We start from the raw sequence: 16,489 nt of genomic DNA, 5'->3' as shown, positions 1-16,489 counted from the left end.
CCAGCTAGCCCGGGCAGGCGCCCAGGCTTAACTCCTATTTTTTTGTACTCCCCTTAATTTAATAGTCGATTTTTAGACAAAATCAGGGGCAAAATTAGTAAAAATAGGGTGTGAAAATTATAACAGATGAATAATCAATGGTGTAAAGTTTTCGCCCAGGCTGCATAAAATTCCTAACTCCGCCACTGGAAGCAAGGTAAATGGAAAGGAGATGAACAACAAAGACAAAGCATACATTATCAAATTCTTTGAAGCAATGGACAAGGAGAAAGCATATGCACACCACAAGTTCTTTGAAACGCATAGATTGACAAACATTTTTTCAAATTTAGAAACATATTTGTATCCCAGATCATATATGAGATGTAAAATAGGAAGAGAGTTTGTTCCTTTCTTTCATATTCAACTTTTCATTTTAATTGGTATTATTTAGAGATTAGTTTAATTGTAGTTTAACATTTTGTATTTAGAGATTAGTTTAATTGTAGTTTAACATTTTGTGTTTTGTATTCAGAAATTAAACTAATGACATGAAAATTATCTCACAAATGCTTTGATAATTAGTTTATATTAATAAATTTTGATTAAACAAATAAACATAAATGAGATATAAAATAGGAAGACGTCTGAGGTAGTGTCCACTAGACATGACAACAGAACTCAAACCTGAGGATATCTATTTGAATTCGTTTAGTTTATATTAATTTATATTTTATTATTTTATTATTTAGTTTTGGTAATTTAAAATATTAATTGTATGATTAATGTTTTGATATTTTAGTTTTTAGTTTTTCTTTTTTTATAATGTAATTTAATATTGAGAAAAAAATATTACAATAAAAAGAAATTGCACTACAAGTGTGAGTGAGTCAGAGATACACGAACTCAGTCTAAAATTGTTTGGAACATGTTTGTAGTCCAATTCTTCATTATCGACTGAGATCAAGCAAATAATGAGGATTTATCAAAGATTCAAGTTTGAATTTGATAAGAGTAAAAATTGTTCTCACTCGTCTCATTAACGAGACAAGATCTTCTCCATTTTCTCCCATCTTCATTTTGTACATTATTAAAGTTTTGAAAATATTAATGTAATAATGTGACACATAATGTATACATTTATTTTTTATGTCCTACATATATCTCCAAAACTATAGTAATGGAGAGGGAAAATGGAGAGAAAAAATAGAGAGGATCCAATCTTCCCATTAACATGCTTAATGTCCACCTTGCACCAACTATTAAAAATAAATGATCCAACATCTTTTTTTTTACTAAAAATAGTTTAAAATAAAATGGGATGATTGATTCTATTAATGGATATCTTTTTAAACCAAAAATAGTTTAAAATAAAATGGGATAATTGACCTTGTTAATGGATAAAAGAGATTTGGATTCTCTCATGGTCTTTCTCTTATATCTCTATCATGCTCTAATCTCAACAAAATGATTCACTTTTTCTCTCTTTCATTTGTACTTTTTTTTTTTTATGTAATATTTAACCTTTAGATGAGGAAAAGGAGAGGACATGACCAAAAGAGCTTGAGAAGATCCAAATCCAATGAAGGGATCAAAACTCTAACCTTATTATTACTTTATTTTTTAATTTATCTTTTTTATTTATTAATTTTATAAATAAAAATATATATTTTATCATACAAAATTAATAACATTTCTTAATTTATGGAGGAATCTAGTCACAAATAATTTGTCCTAATAAATCAATCCCATCAAAAGTGACATGTTTAGTGTGAAAAGTGAAAACTACTATAAAATATACTAGTCACAAAAGATAGCTTATTTAAAAGAGGTGTAATTGATCAAGATTATCTTTAAGTATGTTGGTGAGTGTGGTTGTAAAGAATCCTTTTTTTCATTTTGTGTTCGGTGTCTCCAAATATCTGATGTAAAGTTTGTAAATGGTCTGGGATTGCGCCAGCGCTTCAAATTGAAGGATTATCACATCTAAATCAATTCGAGAACTTCCACACTTCCACTAATAGGACTAGTGTGGCTTGGTTATAAAACAAAGAATCATGTCTGAATAATATTATAATACTGTTCACTGGTGTTCAAAATCTCAAGCTTGTCTAGGATGCATGGAGGTATCTTAAGTTGCAGTAAAGTTCATGGTGCAACTTATCAAGGATCAAATTAGTATTTTTCATATCTAACAGACCTAATATATTTCTGTTTTTGCGAGGCTAATTTAGATCGTCAACAAGCCGGATTCAAAAGGTAAAAAAGGGTACAGTGGTGAAACAACGTTGGAGGCTTGACAGAAAAGATACATTTTAGGGAACAATTTTGAATTTTGAAGAAAATGAAAAGAAATTCAAAGGTGAAACATATACTTTACAATTACAGTACAGTTAATAAATGAAACCGACACATAAAAAAAGGAAAGGTGGGATCCGTTGTTACTGTACATATATGGCTAGGGAATAAACAACATCAAGCTTCTCCCATGCCATTTTTAAGAAAAAAGAAACTTTGAAATGTAAAATGAGATAAAATATACTATGCCAAGTAATTGTATACTTGAGGGTTGCTCTTGTCCCTCTCCAGATACTCTCTGTCAATCAGACTTTCAATCCTTTTCTTCAAATCAGCTGGTTTAATAGGAAATTTGAGCTGCTCGCAAAAAAAAAAACCTTAAATCAGTATTTATCTTAACAATAACAGAACAGTTCATGTCAGAAACTTTCACGCGCAAGCAAAATAAAGCATAACAGTGCAGCCGCTAGAGACATTTGGTTGCTCCGCAAAGAGGCTTTGCAACAACACTAAAATATATCACACCATCAGAAGACCACATAGGCACAGCACTATTTCGATATGGAAGTGATTGAACTACTAATGGATTCAGAGATTATAACTGCATTGAAGAAATTAAATGTAGCGATGATGTCACCTGTTGGAAGAGTTCAGTAATAAGAAGAGTGTGACTAAGTACTTTTCTAGTCTTCATTATCCTCACAATAGCAGCATCAACCTGCAAATAAACCGCCAACAAGGGAAAGGATGTCGATCATAATCATTATTAGATGTTCTGTACTTGTTTTTAATCAATTAGTACAGAGACATTTAAAACTTATTTTGGATAGCTAAAAAATAATGGATAATAATGCCCGTGTATAACAGGATGTCCAACCAAGGCACCCTTATTTGGTTTCCCTCGGCAATAGTAAATGTACAGGTTTAAATATCTAAATAATAATGGTAGTTTCCAATTTTGTGTACATAGCTAAAAAATATATTATTAAATACAGAGTTCTATATTTCTTCCCCACAAAATTCATAAAACTTGGTTTTAATCCCCTTTCAAAAAGTGATGTGTTTTTGCCCACCTACTTATAACATATTCGTTTGTGGTCTTCGAAGGAGAGTACTAAAACTGAATTTCAAGGGACCACAAATAACATTGGAAGACAAAAACACATCACTTTCAATGGGGGAATAATTCTTGGCTTGATGCCTTTTTCATTATTATTTCTTGTATATATAGAGGTTACAGAGCTATACCGGTAATTACACTAAATAATTACGTTTAATGAGAACAAATCAGTTTCTGATTTGTTTCCGATATTCTAGGAACAAACCCTTATTCTTTGAACAAACTAATTCTTATTCACACCCCCCCTCAAATTGTTGCTGCTTGTCAATGAGCATCAATTTGCTAACAAGAAACTGATGACGTGGACGCGGAATAGCCTTGGTAAGAATATCTGCAACTGAGTACTGACATGAGGAAGTGATATTATTCGGTCATCATAAGCGTCACGGATTGAGTGACAATCAACTTCAATATGTTTGGCGCGTTCATGAAAAAACAGGATTCACAACAATTTGGAAGGCACTTATATTGTCAGCATAAAGTGAAGTTGGCTCTAATTGAGGAAATCCAAGTTCAGCCAAAAGACCACGAAGCCAAATTATTTCAGAATCTCAAACCAAGAAAAAGAATCAAAATTGCAACCGAGAAAAAAACCATTCACGGCCTAGAATCACTATTTGTAAAAGAATCGCAAACAGCCGAAGCCCTAAACCCAGAATCATAATGGCAATCGTCACTAAGCGAATACAACGGTGATTGATCAGGAACTAGAAACAATTAACAACAAACTGAACTAATCAGGATGTTGTCGTCGCAGACCGAGAGAAAAAAACAATCAGAACCAGAAAATCACAGGTTTGATCTACGAGGCTGATACCATGTCAATAATTCTTGGCTTGATGCCTATCTCATTATTATTTCTTGTATATATAGAGGTTACGGGGCTATACCGGTAGTTACACTAAATAATTACATTTAATGAGAACAAATCAATTTCTGATTTGTTTCCCATATTCTAGGAACAAACCCTTATTTTAGGAAAAAACTAATTCTTATTCACAGCTAACACCAAATTTTAGGAAATTTGATGGATTAAAAACATTTATTTCTTAAATATATTACAATTTATTTAACCATGAAATTTAACATTATAACATTTTCATGAAATTTCTTGCCAACAATTGTATTGCTAATCCTATTGTCTTGTATGACGACCATTAATCCATCTTAAGACCTCATCTCCAATAACACAAGCACTCACTCATTATTGTTTGACATTTTATGAAACAGATCTAATCAGTGTGAGATTGATACTTTATTTTAAAAAATAACGCCCAAGGATATTAGAAGGAAGCTTTTAAGAAAAGAAAAATGACCTGATATTGACGATCTTGGAAAACTCTTTCTGTGGTGCTTGTGTTCTCTTCCACTGTCTCCTTCAACTGAATTGCATTCACCTACACTCCATAACACCAAAATTAGTTTGAAAAAGATCATCAGTCATAATTTTTAGTGACCCACTACAAACATTAAACACTGTAATGGCCTAAACTATTTTAATTACAAAAAATTTAATGAAAGCTTGAAATCAGTTAACTGGGTCCCTTTTGTAGTAAGAAATGGGCGCGGTACCTTTATACGGTAAAGAGGGGCGGTAAATGTATCATTAAAAACAAACGAGTCATCATCTTCCACATCTCTACCCTTTGGCATCTGTTGCATGTTCAACAAACGGAGTCAACAATAAGAAATTACAGAGGGCCCTATTATAAACAAATTCTATAAACTGTTAAATTCTGCAAATGGTTACAAACAAACCTTTAGTAGGACACGAACTTTTCCACATGCAAGTGATTGCAAAGTCCTTCTCAGTTCCTTGTCTTCAATTCCGGTACAGTCCTTGATATCTTGAAAGCTTAGTTTCTCAGCATCATTGAATTGCATCAGAACAACAGTCTGTAGCAAAGCCAGCCATGCAGAATTAATTCCAGAAAAATGTGCGCAATACAAGTTAAACAAATGAAACTATAACAAAATAATAATAGTGGCTTTAGTAAAACCAACTTGAAATAGGGAGACAGCCAACTCCTTTTTCCCTTTGGGAAAATCTGCCTTTAGGACGCAGTGACCTAATGAATTTTGCCACATGAGACGCCTTCCACTGTATTTGCTTAGATAGAACTCTTTAAAAATATCCTGAAGAAAGAAAAAGGGAAAGGACCGTGTCAAGGAAGTGGGTTAAAGTATCAAGGATGGAAATCGCCAAAAATTAAAAGAGCATTCAATTATGGCTCATGCTGAACCTGGTAAACATTCAATTCATGAGGAAGTCTGACATCCATGGGTGGATATGTTGGCCAGTACCTGCATTTATCAAACAATTATTATAAGATTCCCTAGAAAATAGAGTCATGTTAACATTACTGGTGCCGATAGATAAGCAAAGGGAAACAAATAGCCTACCCAGTTGTCAAGACATGAACACTCATTTCAATCCCTGATGGGAGTTTTGTTCTCGCCTGGGATGACTGTTTGAAGGACTCGTTTATTTCTTTGGATAATTCAATGTCCTGTATCAAAATAATTTTTAACATAATTGTAAAAATCTTAGAATAAAAATTTATGTAATTTATGAAGTTTGACAGATTATTATCATTATAGAACTTGATCATATTATAATATTAGAGAAAAGAACACAATATTGTAGAGTCCCTCCCAAACTCAATTCCTGAAACTCTAATAATTGTCCTATATTACTTCACCCATAGTACCTATATGAATTTGGGTTAGGCCTAACTCAATTTTACAAAACCGGTTTATAAAGTGAAGACGACCCCCATTTATAAAGTGTTGTAACCTGCAGGACCTGAGTGGCAAGATAGTGGTAACCTGCACTGCAGGTGGCCCAACAAGTCTTGGATAGATTGAAATCATATTAGAATCTAGGGTTGGTCCTAACTCAACCCTTCAAACCAGCTTGTAAAGTGAGGACTACCCCTACTTATAAACATCCCTCTCAAACAATGTGGGACTCTTTACAGTATCTATATACAAAATAATAATTTCCAGCGTTCTTGATATTTGAAAACTATATTCCCTCCCAAACTCTATTTCTGAAACTCTCGTAATTGTCCTTTATTACTTCACCCTTAGTATCTATATACAGTCTTATATCCCACCACTCTAATTGAATGCCTTAACTGACTGATCTCAACTAACAAACTGGACGGTGTTACTTAAATTCTTGTAATATACCGATACCAGGTACACGTAGCATACTCATGGTACTTCATTTTTTCTCATTACTCAGTTTTAAGTGGAAATTTTCAGTTTTTTCTTATATTAACATTGAAGATTTATGTATTTTAATTTCTTAGTTATGCTAACTTAACACAATTTTATTTTTAATTTTCATTGTGGTGTTTTATTTTGTATTGAACAATCTAAATCTCCACTATACATATTATAGAAAAACTCTTATTTTTAGAGACGTACCCGCACCTTTATTTTTTTTCAAAATGACGTATCTTGTACTAGTACCAGTACTCGTACTGGGTACTGGGTCATGTACCCATACTTATGCATCATAGCTTAAATTGTTATTCATTTAGTTATATGAAACCCAGGCACATGATATACTGACTTCAATCAAAGGAAAATACCAAATTCTGTTCATTCATCACCTTCAAATACAAGTGATAGGTCATTTTGTTGGTTGTCTCAAAAATGCTTGTTTGATGGGAAAAGCAATTTTAAAGTTGATGCATAAAAATGCTGTGTCAAAGATTTTAAAACATGTACAGAAGTCTACGCTGGGAGAAGAGTGAATTTCCTTCTTTGAAAATGACATGTCCAATTTTGTTTATCGCCCCTTAAAATTATAATTGCAAGCAAATTGAAAGGCCATAATTTTATATAGCTGAAAGCTGAAGAAGTTTCTTATTTCAAAATCCAAGTTCAACCTCGCAGCTGAATCTCAAATGTGACCAAAGGCCGTAAAAGATAATCTCTAACCAGATTAGAATTTCCAAAGAAGAAGACATGAGAAAAAAATGAGGTTAGTAGAGATGATATCAACACAGTCCATGCCAACCAGAAGCCAAATAAAATGTCTTCAAGGTATAAACTGATTCAAAGATATATACCTTAAACATTCCTTCCAGTTTGTTTGTAAACTGACTACCACACTCAGTCTTCAACTGCATTGACGAAAGGAAATTGTCATGTTAATAAAAATTTGCGGAGAAACCGTCCATTTATTCAAGTTAATGGAAAAGATGAGCCTTAACCTTGGAGATCATGGATTTCTCCGCGTCAATAGAAGCACTCTTTCCTAACAGTAGTCTTTTAGCAAGATCTTTCTTATAAAATGCCTCAAACACATCCTTGCCCTTTAACAATAAAACGACAAAGTAATCTTGCCCGTGTTAGTATGGAAGAACAATATCAGTAGAAATGCACGATAGCACAAAAAGCATGAATGAATAATACAGAAAACAAGAGGTAATTGTTAGCTGCTCTCCAATTAAACATTGTGCTTACCTGAATGAATCTGAATAAAACCAGGACTTTATCAAGTGTACCCTCTAATTCCTCTTCTGAGGTACCCTTATTACCCGCACGAAGTTTATCATCCAAAAACTTAGCAATCAACTCTGCAGGTCGGTTCTGCCATGTAAAAAAAAGAAACAATCGGTTGACTGCAAATCACATACATAATAAAACCCATATGGGGGGTAAAAATAAGACTCAAGTTGCAGACCAAAAAGCATATGTTAAGACATTTCACAAGTCCTCTTGTGGACAAAAAGTAGTAATGATCAATTATCTACCACTGGCAGAGACATAATAACAAGAATCTGAATGATGCAAACCCAAAAATACTGAAGAAAATAAGTTGTTTTCATTGAATATTGAATAGAAGCAAGAAAACAGAAACAGATTATACAAGGAACTAATCCTTTCTACAGTTCTACTCTTCCAAAGAGCTGCTAGAGCTCGAAGCTAAAATGCGGGCCAGGTCCTGGATAATAATGAGGAAAAAAATCCCTAAAATATGGCCCGTGTACTCTAGGAGAAATAAGAATATAAATAGGCAGAATTAGTACTAGGACAGTTATGAATGTGTTATTAATAGCGCTGTTATTAATGCAAATGAACAGCAGAAACCAGCCAACAAATATGGAAAAACCACAGCAAAATGGTAAGTACCTGACGGAGATTGATAAGATGCTCAAATGCATCTTTAATGGTGTTACTGAATGCTTCATTCTTGGCATAGCTTTCTTCCCATGTTGTATCGAGAGCAGCCTTAAATTCAAGAAGGGATTGAACCATGTCTTTATCTTTCTCCTCATCCATAACAATGCCCTGCCCAGTTTTTCTGATGTATGAACTAAGGGCCTGCCTCAGTGACTCGAGAGCATTGACCCTTGAAAAAAGTGAGTACATTCTTTGAAGGTCTTCAATACGATTTCCATCCATAAGCATAAAGAAACCCTATAACAAAATAAAATTGAAGCAATGAGGAAAAATATAAAGAAAATAAATCACCAAAGGAAAACCAAAAAGCTAGTGGTGATTAGAACCTTGTCAAGAATGGCAGGTATATGACGCTCAAGAAGTTGCTTTTCTGTCATTGCTATCAATGGCTTTCTAGTACTTGCATCCAAGTAGATCAAACATCTTTCATGTTCCTCTTGCAATCTTGTCTACAAAAATGAGTGTCCAAAAACATCCCTACAGTAAGTATACAATATGGGACAAGGGAAAGATTGAATATACAAAAAGGGACAGTGTTTGAGGTCAGAGTATCAGATAAAACTCTGATATGGCATGACAAGATTCATCTGTCAAAGAATCATAAAAAGTAGTTGAAGTTAACAAGATAACTACTGGGAACCGGAGAAATTGAAATGAAAGGACAGAAACAGAAGAATAGAATGTACTATTGAAAACTGAAAGAAACTGCAGGGTTTCCCCTCCAAAGGATCACTCCTTTCACATACAACTATAAATATGTAAGGAATACCCCCATCATTCAGTCTATTCTTATTTCTCCAATCTATACATGATAAATAAGTAAAATAACCCTTCTAACTTCATGTCCCTAACTGTTTTTTAACTAAGTGGCAACTATAATTGTCCCTCTTCTCTCGATGCCCAGACAACAGTACAAGGGGATAAAGAAAAGTAAGCACCTCCACATGCTTCAAGTAATCTGGAACATCCGATTGCTGCATGTATTTGACACCTTCAGCGGCATAAAATTCAGATGTACATTCAAGGAATAGCTTCTCAAAGCTTTCTGCATAAATTCCCAGAGCAGTAAACATCTTCAAAAGATGGTTTAGAAGACCTCTATTCGGTGCTTCACCTGATCTGCAGAACAAGACAAAAATGCAATAAGAATACAAGGCCTTATATTATATAAAAAATAACAATAAAAACTAAAATGTTTGTATACTGCATATATAAAAAACTGAAAAAGATTTTAAAAAAAAATAAAAAATAAAGAAAGTTAAATTTCCCAATGCATTTGTAATAAGATAGTTGAGTGTTCTGCTTTTGAATAATAGTATTAAAATACATAATAAAAAATTGCAAGTGGTTGGAATGATATATTTCGTGTGTTGCAACAAGATACCAATGTTTTGAGTGTTGTGTTTTTGAATAATCATTTTTTCTTGAATTCTTATTAACCAATTCCCTTAGGGCACTGATTATTAAAACCTTTATGCATATAGACACACAAATATATAAATAGTTACATATAAAGATACACACAAAAATAACCAAGTCTTTTCCAACTTAGTGGGGTCGGTTTTATGAATAATTTGTTACCATTAAATCCTGCCATATATATATTGGGTCCAAAGATAAACCATTTATCTTTAAATCTCTCTTGATCATTTGGTCTATACTCTATTTTTTCTAGGTGTCTTCTATCTCTAAATATTGGACTACCCTCCATTGGGTCTACTCTCCTTACCGAGCTTCCACATATCCTCTCCATAAATGTCCAATCCAAACCATCTAAGATGAGATTTTACCGTCTTCTCTACATAGGGGAATACCATAATCTACTCTCTAATGATCTTATTTATATCTCTCTCTTGTCGTATAGATCATAACATTCTCGTTTTTGGGACACTGCTTACTTTCTGGTTGGCTTGTTACTGGCCAATGTTCGGTCCTATACAATATAGCAAGAATTAAAGCTATGCGATAAAATTATCATTTAAACTTGAGTTGTAATTTTCTATCACATCACACCTGAAGCACTCTTCCATTTCGTCCACCTTACTTGGATCATATGGAAGACATCTCTCTTTATCTCCCTGTCACTCAGTATCTTAGAGCTAGGGTACTTTAAATGTGAGAGACTTCAGATATTTTATGTTCACTAATTTCGCCTATACCTTATCATTTACTCTCTTGCTAAACTTGGATTTTATATACTCTGTTTTACTTTTACTACGGCAAAAACACCATGTATTTCTTAGCCATTAAAAAAAACATGTGTTTTCAAAGCTCTATTTCATTTCTCTGACTTGCTGTTTCTTTGACTTGTCATTTATCACTTCCCTCGACTATCCAACTAAGACTACATCATCTATAAAAAAGGAAGTGTCATGGATGTATTGATTAAGAGCATTAAAAAAGCTAATATTGATCATATGATTGCCCGGTCAAGTTTATCTGAATTCACTTTCACATTTGATACACTTCAAATCTATATGTGGGCGGAGGTACAAGAATAAAGATATGAAGTGACTATATTTCCAAATAGTGTCTACCAGTCATTTTCAAAAGTTAGAAAGCGGAAATTGGTTTTACCTTTCACTTCCAATCATCCGTAGAAGACCAGTAACAGTTTTGTGTTGAACTTCAGGGGACAGTGAAAGATGTTTCCGGAAAAGTTGTAGGCCCATGTCCCATAATGACCGTACATTTGATGATTGTTTCACATATGTCCTATCAAGATACAAGGCTATATCACGAATCATCAAGATTTGATCACAAATATCCTGCCAACAATTATCGACTAAAGATAGAAATGAAGGCAAATCCGGGCTTTGTCCAACCAAAGATTGCAGTGCTGCAGAAATGTGTACATCACACTCCTTTTCAATTCGTTGATAAAGATTTCCACCCATTTTATGAATACAAAGATCATTCACAGCCTGTGGAGATTATGAGTTTGACATGAAATGCCCATAAATTCACAATAAATATTAACAATGCTAAATAAACAGCATAACTAGAATAATAAGAATAAGAATTAGAAAAATGATATGATTACCTGATAAAGTTTCTCCAAGTCACAGGAGTCACGTTTCTTCAAAAATATAGCACATATAGCAGTCTTTAGAGTTGCCCATTTCTGCTCCTCAAGATTAGTGGGTGCCACTGGTTTACCTTCAAAAAGAAAACAGGAAAGTACAAAAAACAATTTAGAAGCCATCCTATTCCTAAGAAAAAGAAATTGATTTTATTTATTTATGATATGGCAGATGGCTAATCAAAAACAACACTCCAAAAATACATTCCATCAGAAATACATTCCATTCCCAATTCAGTAGATTAAACTCACTCGACTGCCACATTCTACCGGGAAACTCAATTGTGTATGTTTTGTATCACTTTTAGAGGAGCTGAAATTAAGGTGTAGAATTGATTTTGACTTGTTTGGTTTTCTAGAATAGAATTAATTATGCCCCTCGTATTGATTTTACTAGTAAGTAACTAGAATCTAGAAATTGTAATTTTAACTCTATAACAACTGATTATTACACTCAAATGTATTATTCAATTCACTTTTACTTGATTGTATCAAAACATAAATTATTTAACTTTCAATCAATCTACTCAATCAATTTTGGTCACCACACTAGTAGTCAATTCCGGATAGCAACATGGAGCGGCCGACTCCAAAAATGGGATGGCAGGATGACTCCAAGAAAGAAGTGCAGAGAAAGGTGAGGGAGGAACTTCTGATTTTCTTTGGAATGGCAGAAGTGCAAAAACGACGGTTAAAGAAGGCTAGGGTTGAGTCTCAACTCAAATTTGATTGAAAAACCCAAATTAACCCGGGAACCGCACTAGTAATCAATCCCGGATAGCAACACGGAGCGGCCGACTCCAAAAATGGGATAGCAGGATGACTCCAAGAAAGAAGTGCAGAGAAAGGTGAGGGAGGAACTTCTGATTTTCTTTGGAATGGCAGAAGTGCAAAAACGACGGTTAAAGAAGGCTAGGGTTGAGTCTCAACTCAAATTTGATAGAAAAACCCAAATTTACCCGGGAACCGCTCCGCCCCCGCTACCCGCTATTTACCCTATAGCAGCCGCTATAGTGTTCTGCATCGCTAAGGCTAAATCAAACATTAGATATTCACTCGTTCAGGCAGAGTAACTAGGTAAAAGTGATAAAACAAAATCCCACATATCGAATAAGAGCCTCATTGTAGCCCAACCTACCATCACAATTTTAGAAATACAACAAATATACAACCTACAATATATCCAAAAAAATAAAAAAAATCAATAGATACCACCACCAAACTCACTTCATAATTCAAATTATCATCATAACATAGCTACCTTCACACAAGTCTCACTCATTCACCACTATCTAAAACACCAGTATCTAAAAAAACAGAATCAGCTCTAGAAAAAAAAAATTCAAAAAATGAACAAAACACATGCAATCCTAAATTCAAAAACTGCTTCTATCTATACTAACTGTTCAAAACCGAAACTCACACTAATAGATCAAGTTTCACTAATTAACACAACTGAATAGTGATTAACCTAAACAAACAGTTAGAGAACAAATTAGCAATCAAATACAGCAATTGAAGCTTAATTAATTAAAACAATAAGCAAAAATCGAAAAGCGCGTTAAGAATTAAGCAAAAACCGAAAAACCCTCAAAATCGAAAAGAGTGAGCAACGAAAACCTTTGGTGAACTTGATGAGCAATTTCTTAGGCTGCGGAGGAGTAGCTTTCTTGCGAGTGAGATTAGCGGCCATGGGAGTTCCGCGAGGATTGGGAAGGTCGGGTTTGAGATCGGAGAGGGAAATGGAAGGGTCTAAAACGGCGTCGTTGGAGGAAGGGTCGAAGATAGACTTGGCCTTTTTCATAGGGGTGGTAGAAGCGCCGCCTGAACGTTTGGTGGGGAGAGACATGAAAGGGAGAGAAATCACTTGCGAGTCTCTCAACACACCATTGTGTTTTCGGTTTCTCTCTTTTTTTTTTTGTGTGTTGGTGGTGTTTGAAGCCGAACAAAACTCAGATCGAGTATTCAGATGATGGTATAATTTCTTTATTTTATTTATTATTATTCTTTAAATGTCTCGTTATTTTAAATTTTTTATGTTTTTGTGTGGAATTAAATTTGGAAAATGTGTTTTTATTAGATTGGAAAATTCAAAGGAAAATGTTTTTATGTGTTTTATTTATATCTTTTGAAAACAAATGTTTATATTTTATATTACTTTGTATTTTAAAAATATTATGATTTTTTGTAAAAAAATATTCAAATAAATAAAATATATGTATGTAAAATATTTTTTTTATGTTTTTTTATGTGACGCAATGGGATGAAATAGTTGTCAGTGATCAACAAATAAATTAGAAGTGGTGAAGGATTGTTTTGGGAGAGAAAAGTTGAGAATATACTTAATTTCAAAAAAATTGTTCGGTTTGATGGCATCATATCGCATGTGTATGAAAGAATTAGCATAGTTGAAATTGTAGTTAGATGATATATTTGTCGAATGAGTTCATTCGACTAAGTGTATCATATTGGGAAACGAGTGTGCTTTTCATGAAGAAAAAAGTTGTGTATAGACTATCATTAGTTGAATAAAGTGATGATCGATAATTGTTATCATTTGTCGAGAATTGATTATTTGATTGATTAGATGAAAGAAATGTGTATATTCTCGAAAATCGACCTGGAGTTTGGATATCATTAGATTAAAGGTAAGAATAATGATATTCAAAATACTCATTTTAAAGCTTGTTACGTCATTATGAGTATCAAGTAATGTTCTAAAGAATAATGAATGTGAGTGTAGTATTTGTATTAATATAATTTTATTGGCCCCTTAAGAAGGGATAATCCATGAAAAGGAGAAAGGTTAGGCACAATGGCGAGGGGCGAGCTACTTTGCAAAGCCATAATTCAATTGAATGGGCCATATGGTAGCCCAAAATGGGTTATGAGGTCACCTAGATTCGAGTAGAATGCTGACTGATTGAGCTCCCGCAATATACTCGTGCAGTAAACATGTGTGATGAAGTGAACCCACAATGATTAACCAAAGATAGTCGGTTTAAAGGGGAAATTGTTTCCTCTGTGATTCTAGGAAGAGCGAGTCTTCCTTTTACCACTTTCTTGATTATGGAGTTAAGGCATAACCATCCACTGACTTTGCAAACCAGACCCAATAGAGTCTATATAAATAGCTAAACCTTAGGGTTGAGTAGGACAACTCATTACATACGCATAACACCTTGAGAATATAGAGTTTCTCACCTCACATAAGCTTACTCTCTCCATAGCCAAAATACCCCAAATAGAGTTTCTCACCACCATTGGTAATCCCTAAACCACCAAAAACCACTAAGGCATATGGTTACCTCAACCAACACAATGGTGTCATGCATTATGTATTTTTTTTACAAGTACAATATCCATGGACTATATTTATACAATTTTTGTCGGTATTTTGATATGTCATGAGAATAAAGAAAAACATGAAAAGCAGATCAAATTTGCATTATAACTGTTCAAAGATAAGATCGTATTAGCTAAGGTGTCAAAGTACAAATTTCAGCTATAAGATGAAGTTGCTTAGTCTCCTAGAGTTTTCCTTAGTTTATATTTTGTTGCTTGTCAATTTATTTTTTTGGTTTGCTTGTAGTAATTTAGTCTCCTCGCATAGTTACGCATTATAGGGTTGAGTGCTAAATCATTTTTACGCATGCATAAAATGAACTATTTGCATAAAGTCAACGCAATATGGTTCTAGAAAATCTTGAGTTTTGGATCAATAAACACATGAAAGCATTATTCAAATCGGGAAATTATGCCTAGTCTCAATTCAAATAAACATTTCATTTTTGTTAATTGAACCGTTTAAAGTGTGAGTCAAATCAGGGAATATGCTGACTCTAATCAAAATTTGGATGTGAAAATCAGAAATTGATTAAGTATTTTTTATTTGAATCATGAAAAAGGCTGACATCGAATAAAAATTGTCTTATCAAAGTGGAAGGCTACAAATTTTCAAAAGGAAGCCATCGGAGAAAGGATTAAGCACAAAGCAATGACGATAAATCTGATTTACATAGAGAGAGAGAGAGAGAGAGAGAGAGTGAATCCAATTCCTATTATATTTTTTTATTCAATGTCAGAATTTTCATGATTCGAATAAAAAATACTTAATCAATTTATAATTTTCACGTCCAAATTTTGATTCCCTGATCTGAACCACACTTTAAACGATTCAAGTAACAAAAATGAAATGTTTATTTGAATTGAGACTAGGCATAATTTCACGATTTGAATCATGCTTTCATGTGTTTGTTGATCCAAAACTCAAACTAATTAACTAGAACCATAATGCATTGTCTTTATGCAAATCGTTCACTTTATGCATGCGTAAAAATGACTTAGCACTCAATCCTAGAATGCATAACTATGCGAGGAGACTCAATTACTACAAGCAAACCAAAAAACTAAATTGACAAGCAACAAAACATAAACTAGGGAAAACTCAAGTATACTAAGCAACTTCATCTTATGACTGGAATTTATACTTCGACACCTTAGCTAATATGATCTTATCGTTGAACAGTTATAATGCAGATTTAATGTGTTATTCATGTTTTTCTTTATTCTCATAACATATCAAAATACCGTACGAAAATTGTATTAATATAGTCCATGGATGTTGTACCTATCAAAAAATACATAATGCACGACACCCTTGTGTTAGTAGGGGTGACCATATGACTTAGTGGTTTTTTGTGGTTTAGGTCTTGCAAACGATGGTGAGAAACTCTATTTGGTGGTGATTTGCCTATGGAGAGAGTAAGCTCGTGTGAGGTGAGAAGATCTATATTCTCATGGTGTTT

At 33.5% G+C, this 16,489-nt stretch overlaps 1 protein-coding gene across 1 annotated transcript; it reads right to left on the bottom strand.

The window, feature by feature from the left end:
• Positions 1-2,275: 2,275 nt before the first annotated feature.
• On the bottom strand, positions 2,276-13,641 carry LOC131641803 (cullin-4-like). Its single transcript, XM_058912110.1, has 17 exons — positions 13,302-13,641; positions 11,643-11,758; positions 11,177-11,523; positions 9,538-9,718; positions 8,926-9,048; positions 8,549-8,836; positions 7,880-8,005; positions 7,627-7,728; positions 7,483-7,536; positions 5,801-5,907; positions 5,641-5,701; positions 5,402-5,533; positions 5,156-5,293; positions 4,970-5,050; positions 4,714-4,794; positions 2,915-2,995; positions 2,276-2,634 (listed from the first exon to the last, which is right to left on the bottom strand). Exons 1-17 carry the CDS (start codon positions 13,528-13,530, stop codon positions 2,521-2,523), a joined length of 2,361 nt encoding a protein of 786 aa, XP_058768093.1. The 5' UTR covers positions 13,531-13,641; the 3' UTR covers positions 2,276-2,520.
• Between the last annotated feature and the right edge of the window lie 2,848 nt (positions 13,642-16,489).

The sequence above is a fragment of the Vicia villosa genome, unplaced genomic scaffold (assembly GCF_029867415.1).
Source record: "Vicia villosa cultivar HV-30 ecotype Madison, WI unplaced genomic scaffold, Vvil1.0 ctg.004104F_1_1, whole genome shotgun sequence".
Taxonomy (NCBI): Eukaryota; Viridiplantae; Streptophyta; class Magnoliopsida; order Fabales; family Fabaceae; genus Vicia; species Vicia villosa.
Note: the sequence above shows the minus strand (reverse complement) of the source record. Positions and strands in the feature narration are given on the sequence as shown.

Excerpts from the sequence above, each read along its gene's own strand:
- LOC131641803 (XM_058912110.1), bottom strand. The coding sequence starts at position 13,530 with ATGTCTCTCCCCACCAAACGTTCAGGCGGCGCTTCTACCACCCCTATG. Across the intron at positions 9,719-11,176 it reads CGGATGATTGGAAGTGAAAG|ATCAGGTGAAGCACCGAATA; the intron begins GTAAAACCAATT and ends CTTGTTCTGCAG. Across the intron at positions 7,537-7,626 it reads AGAAATCCATGATCTCCAAG|TTGAAGACTGAGTGTGGTAG; the intron begins GTTAAGGCTCAT and ends TCGTCAATGCAG.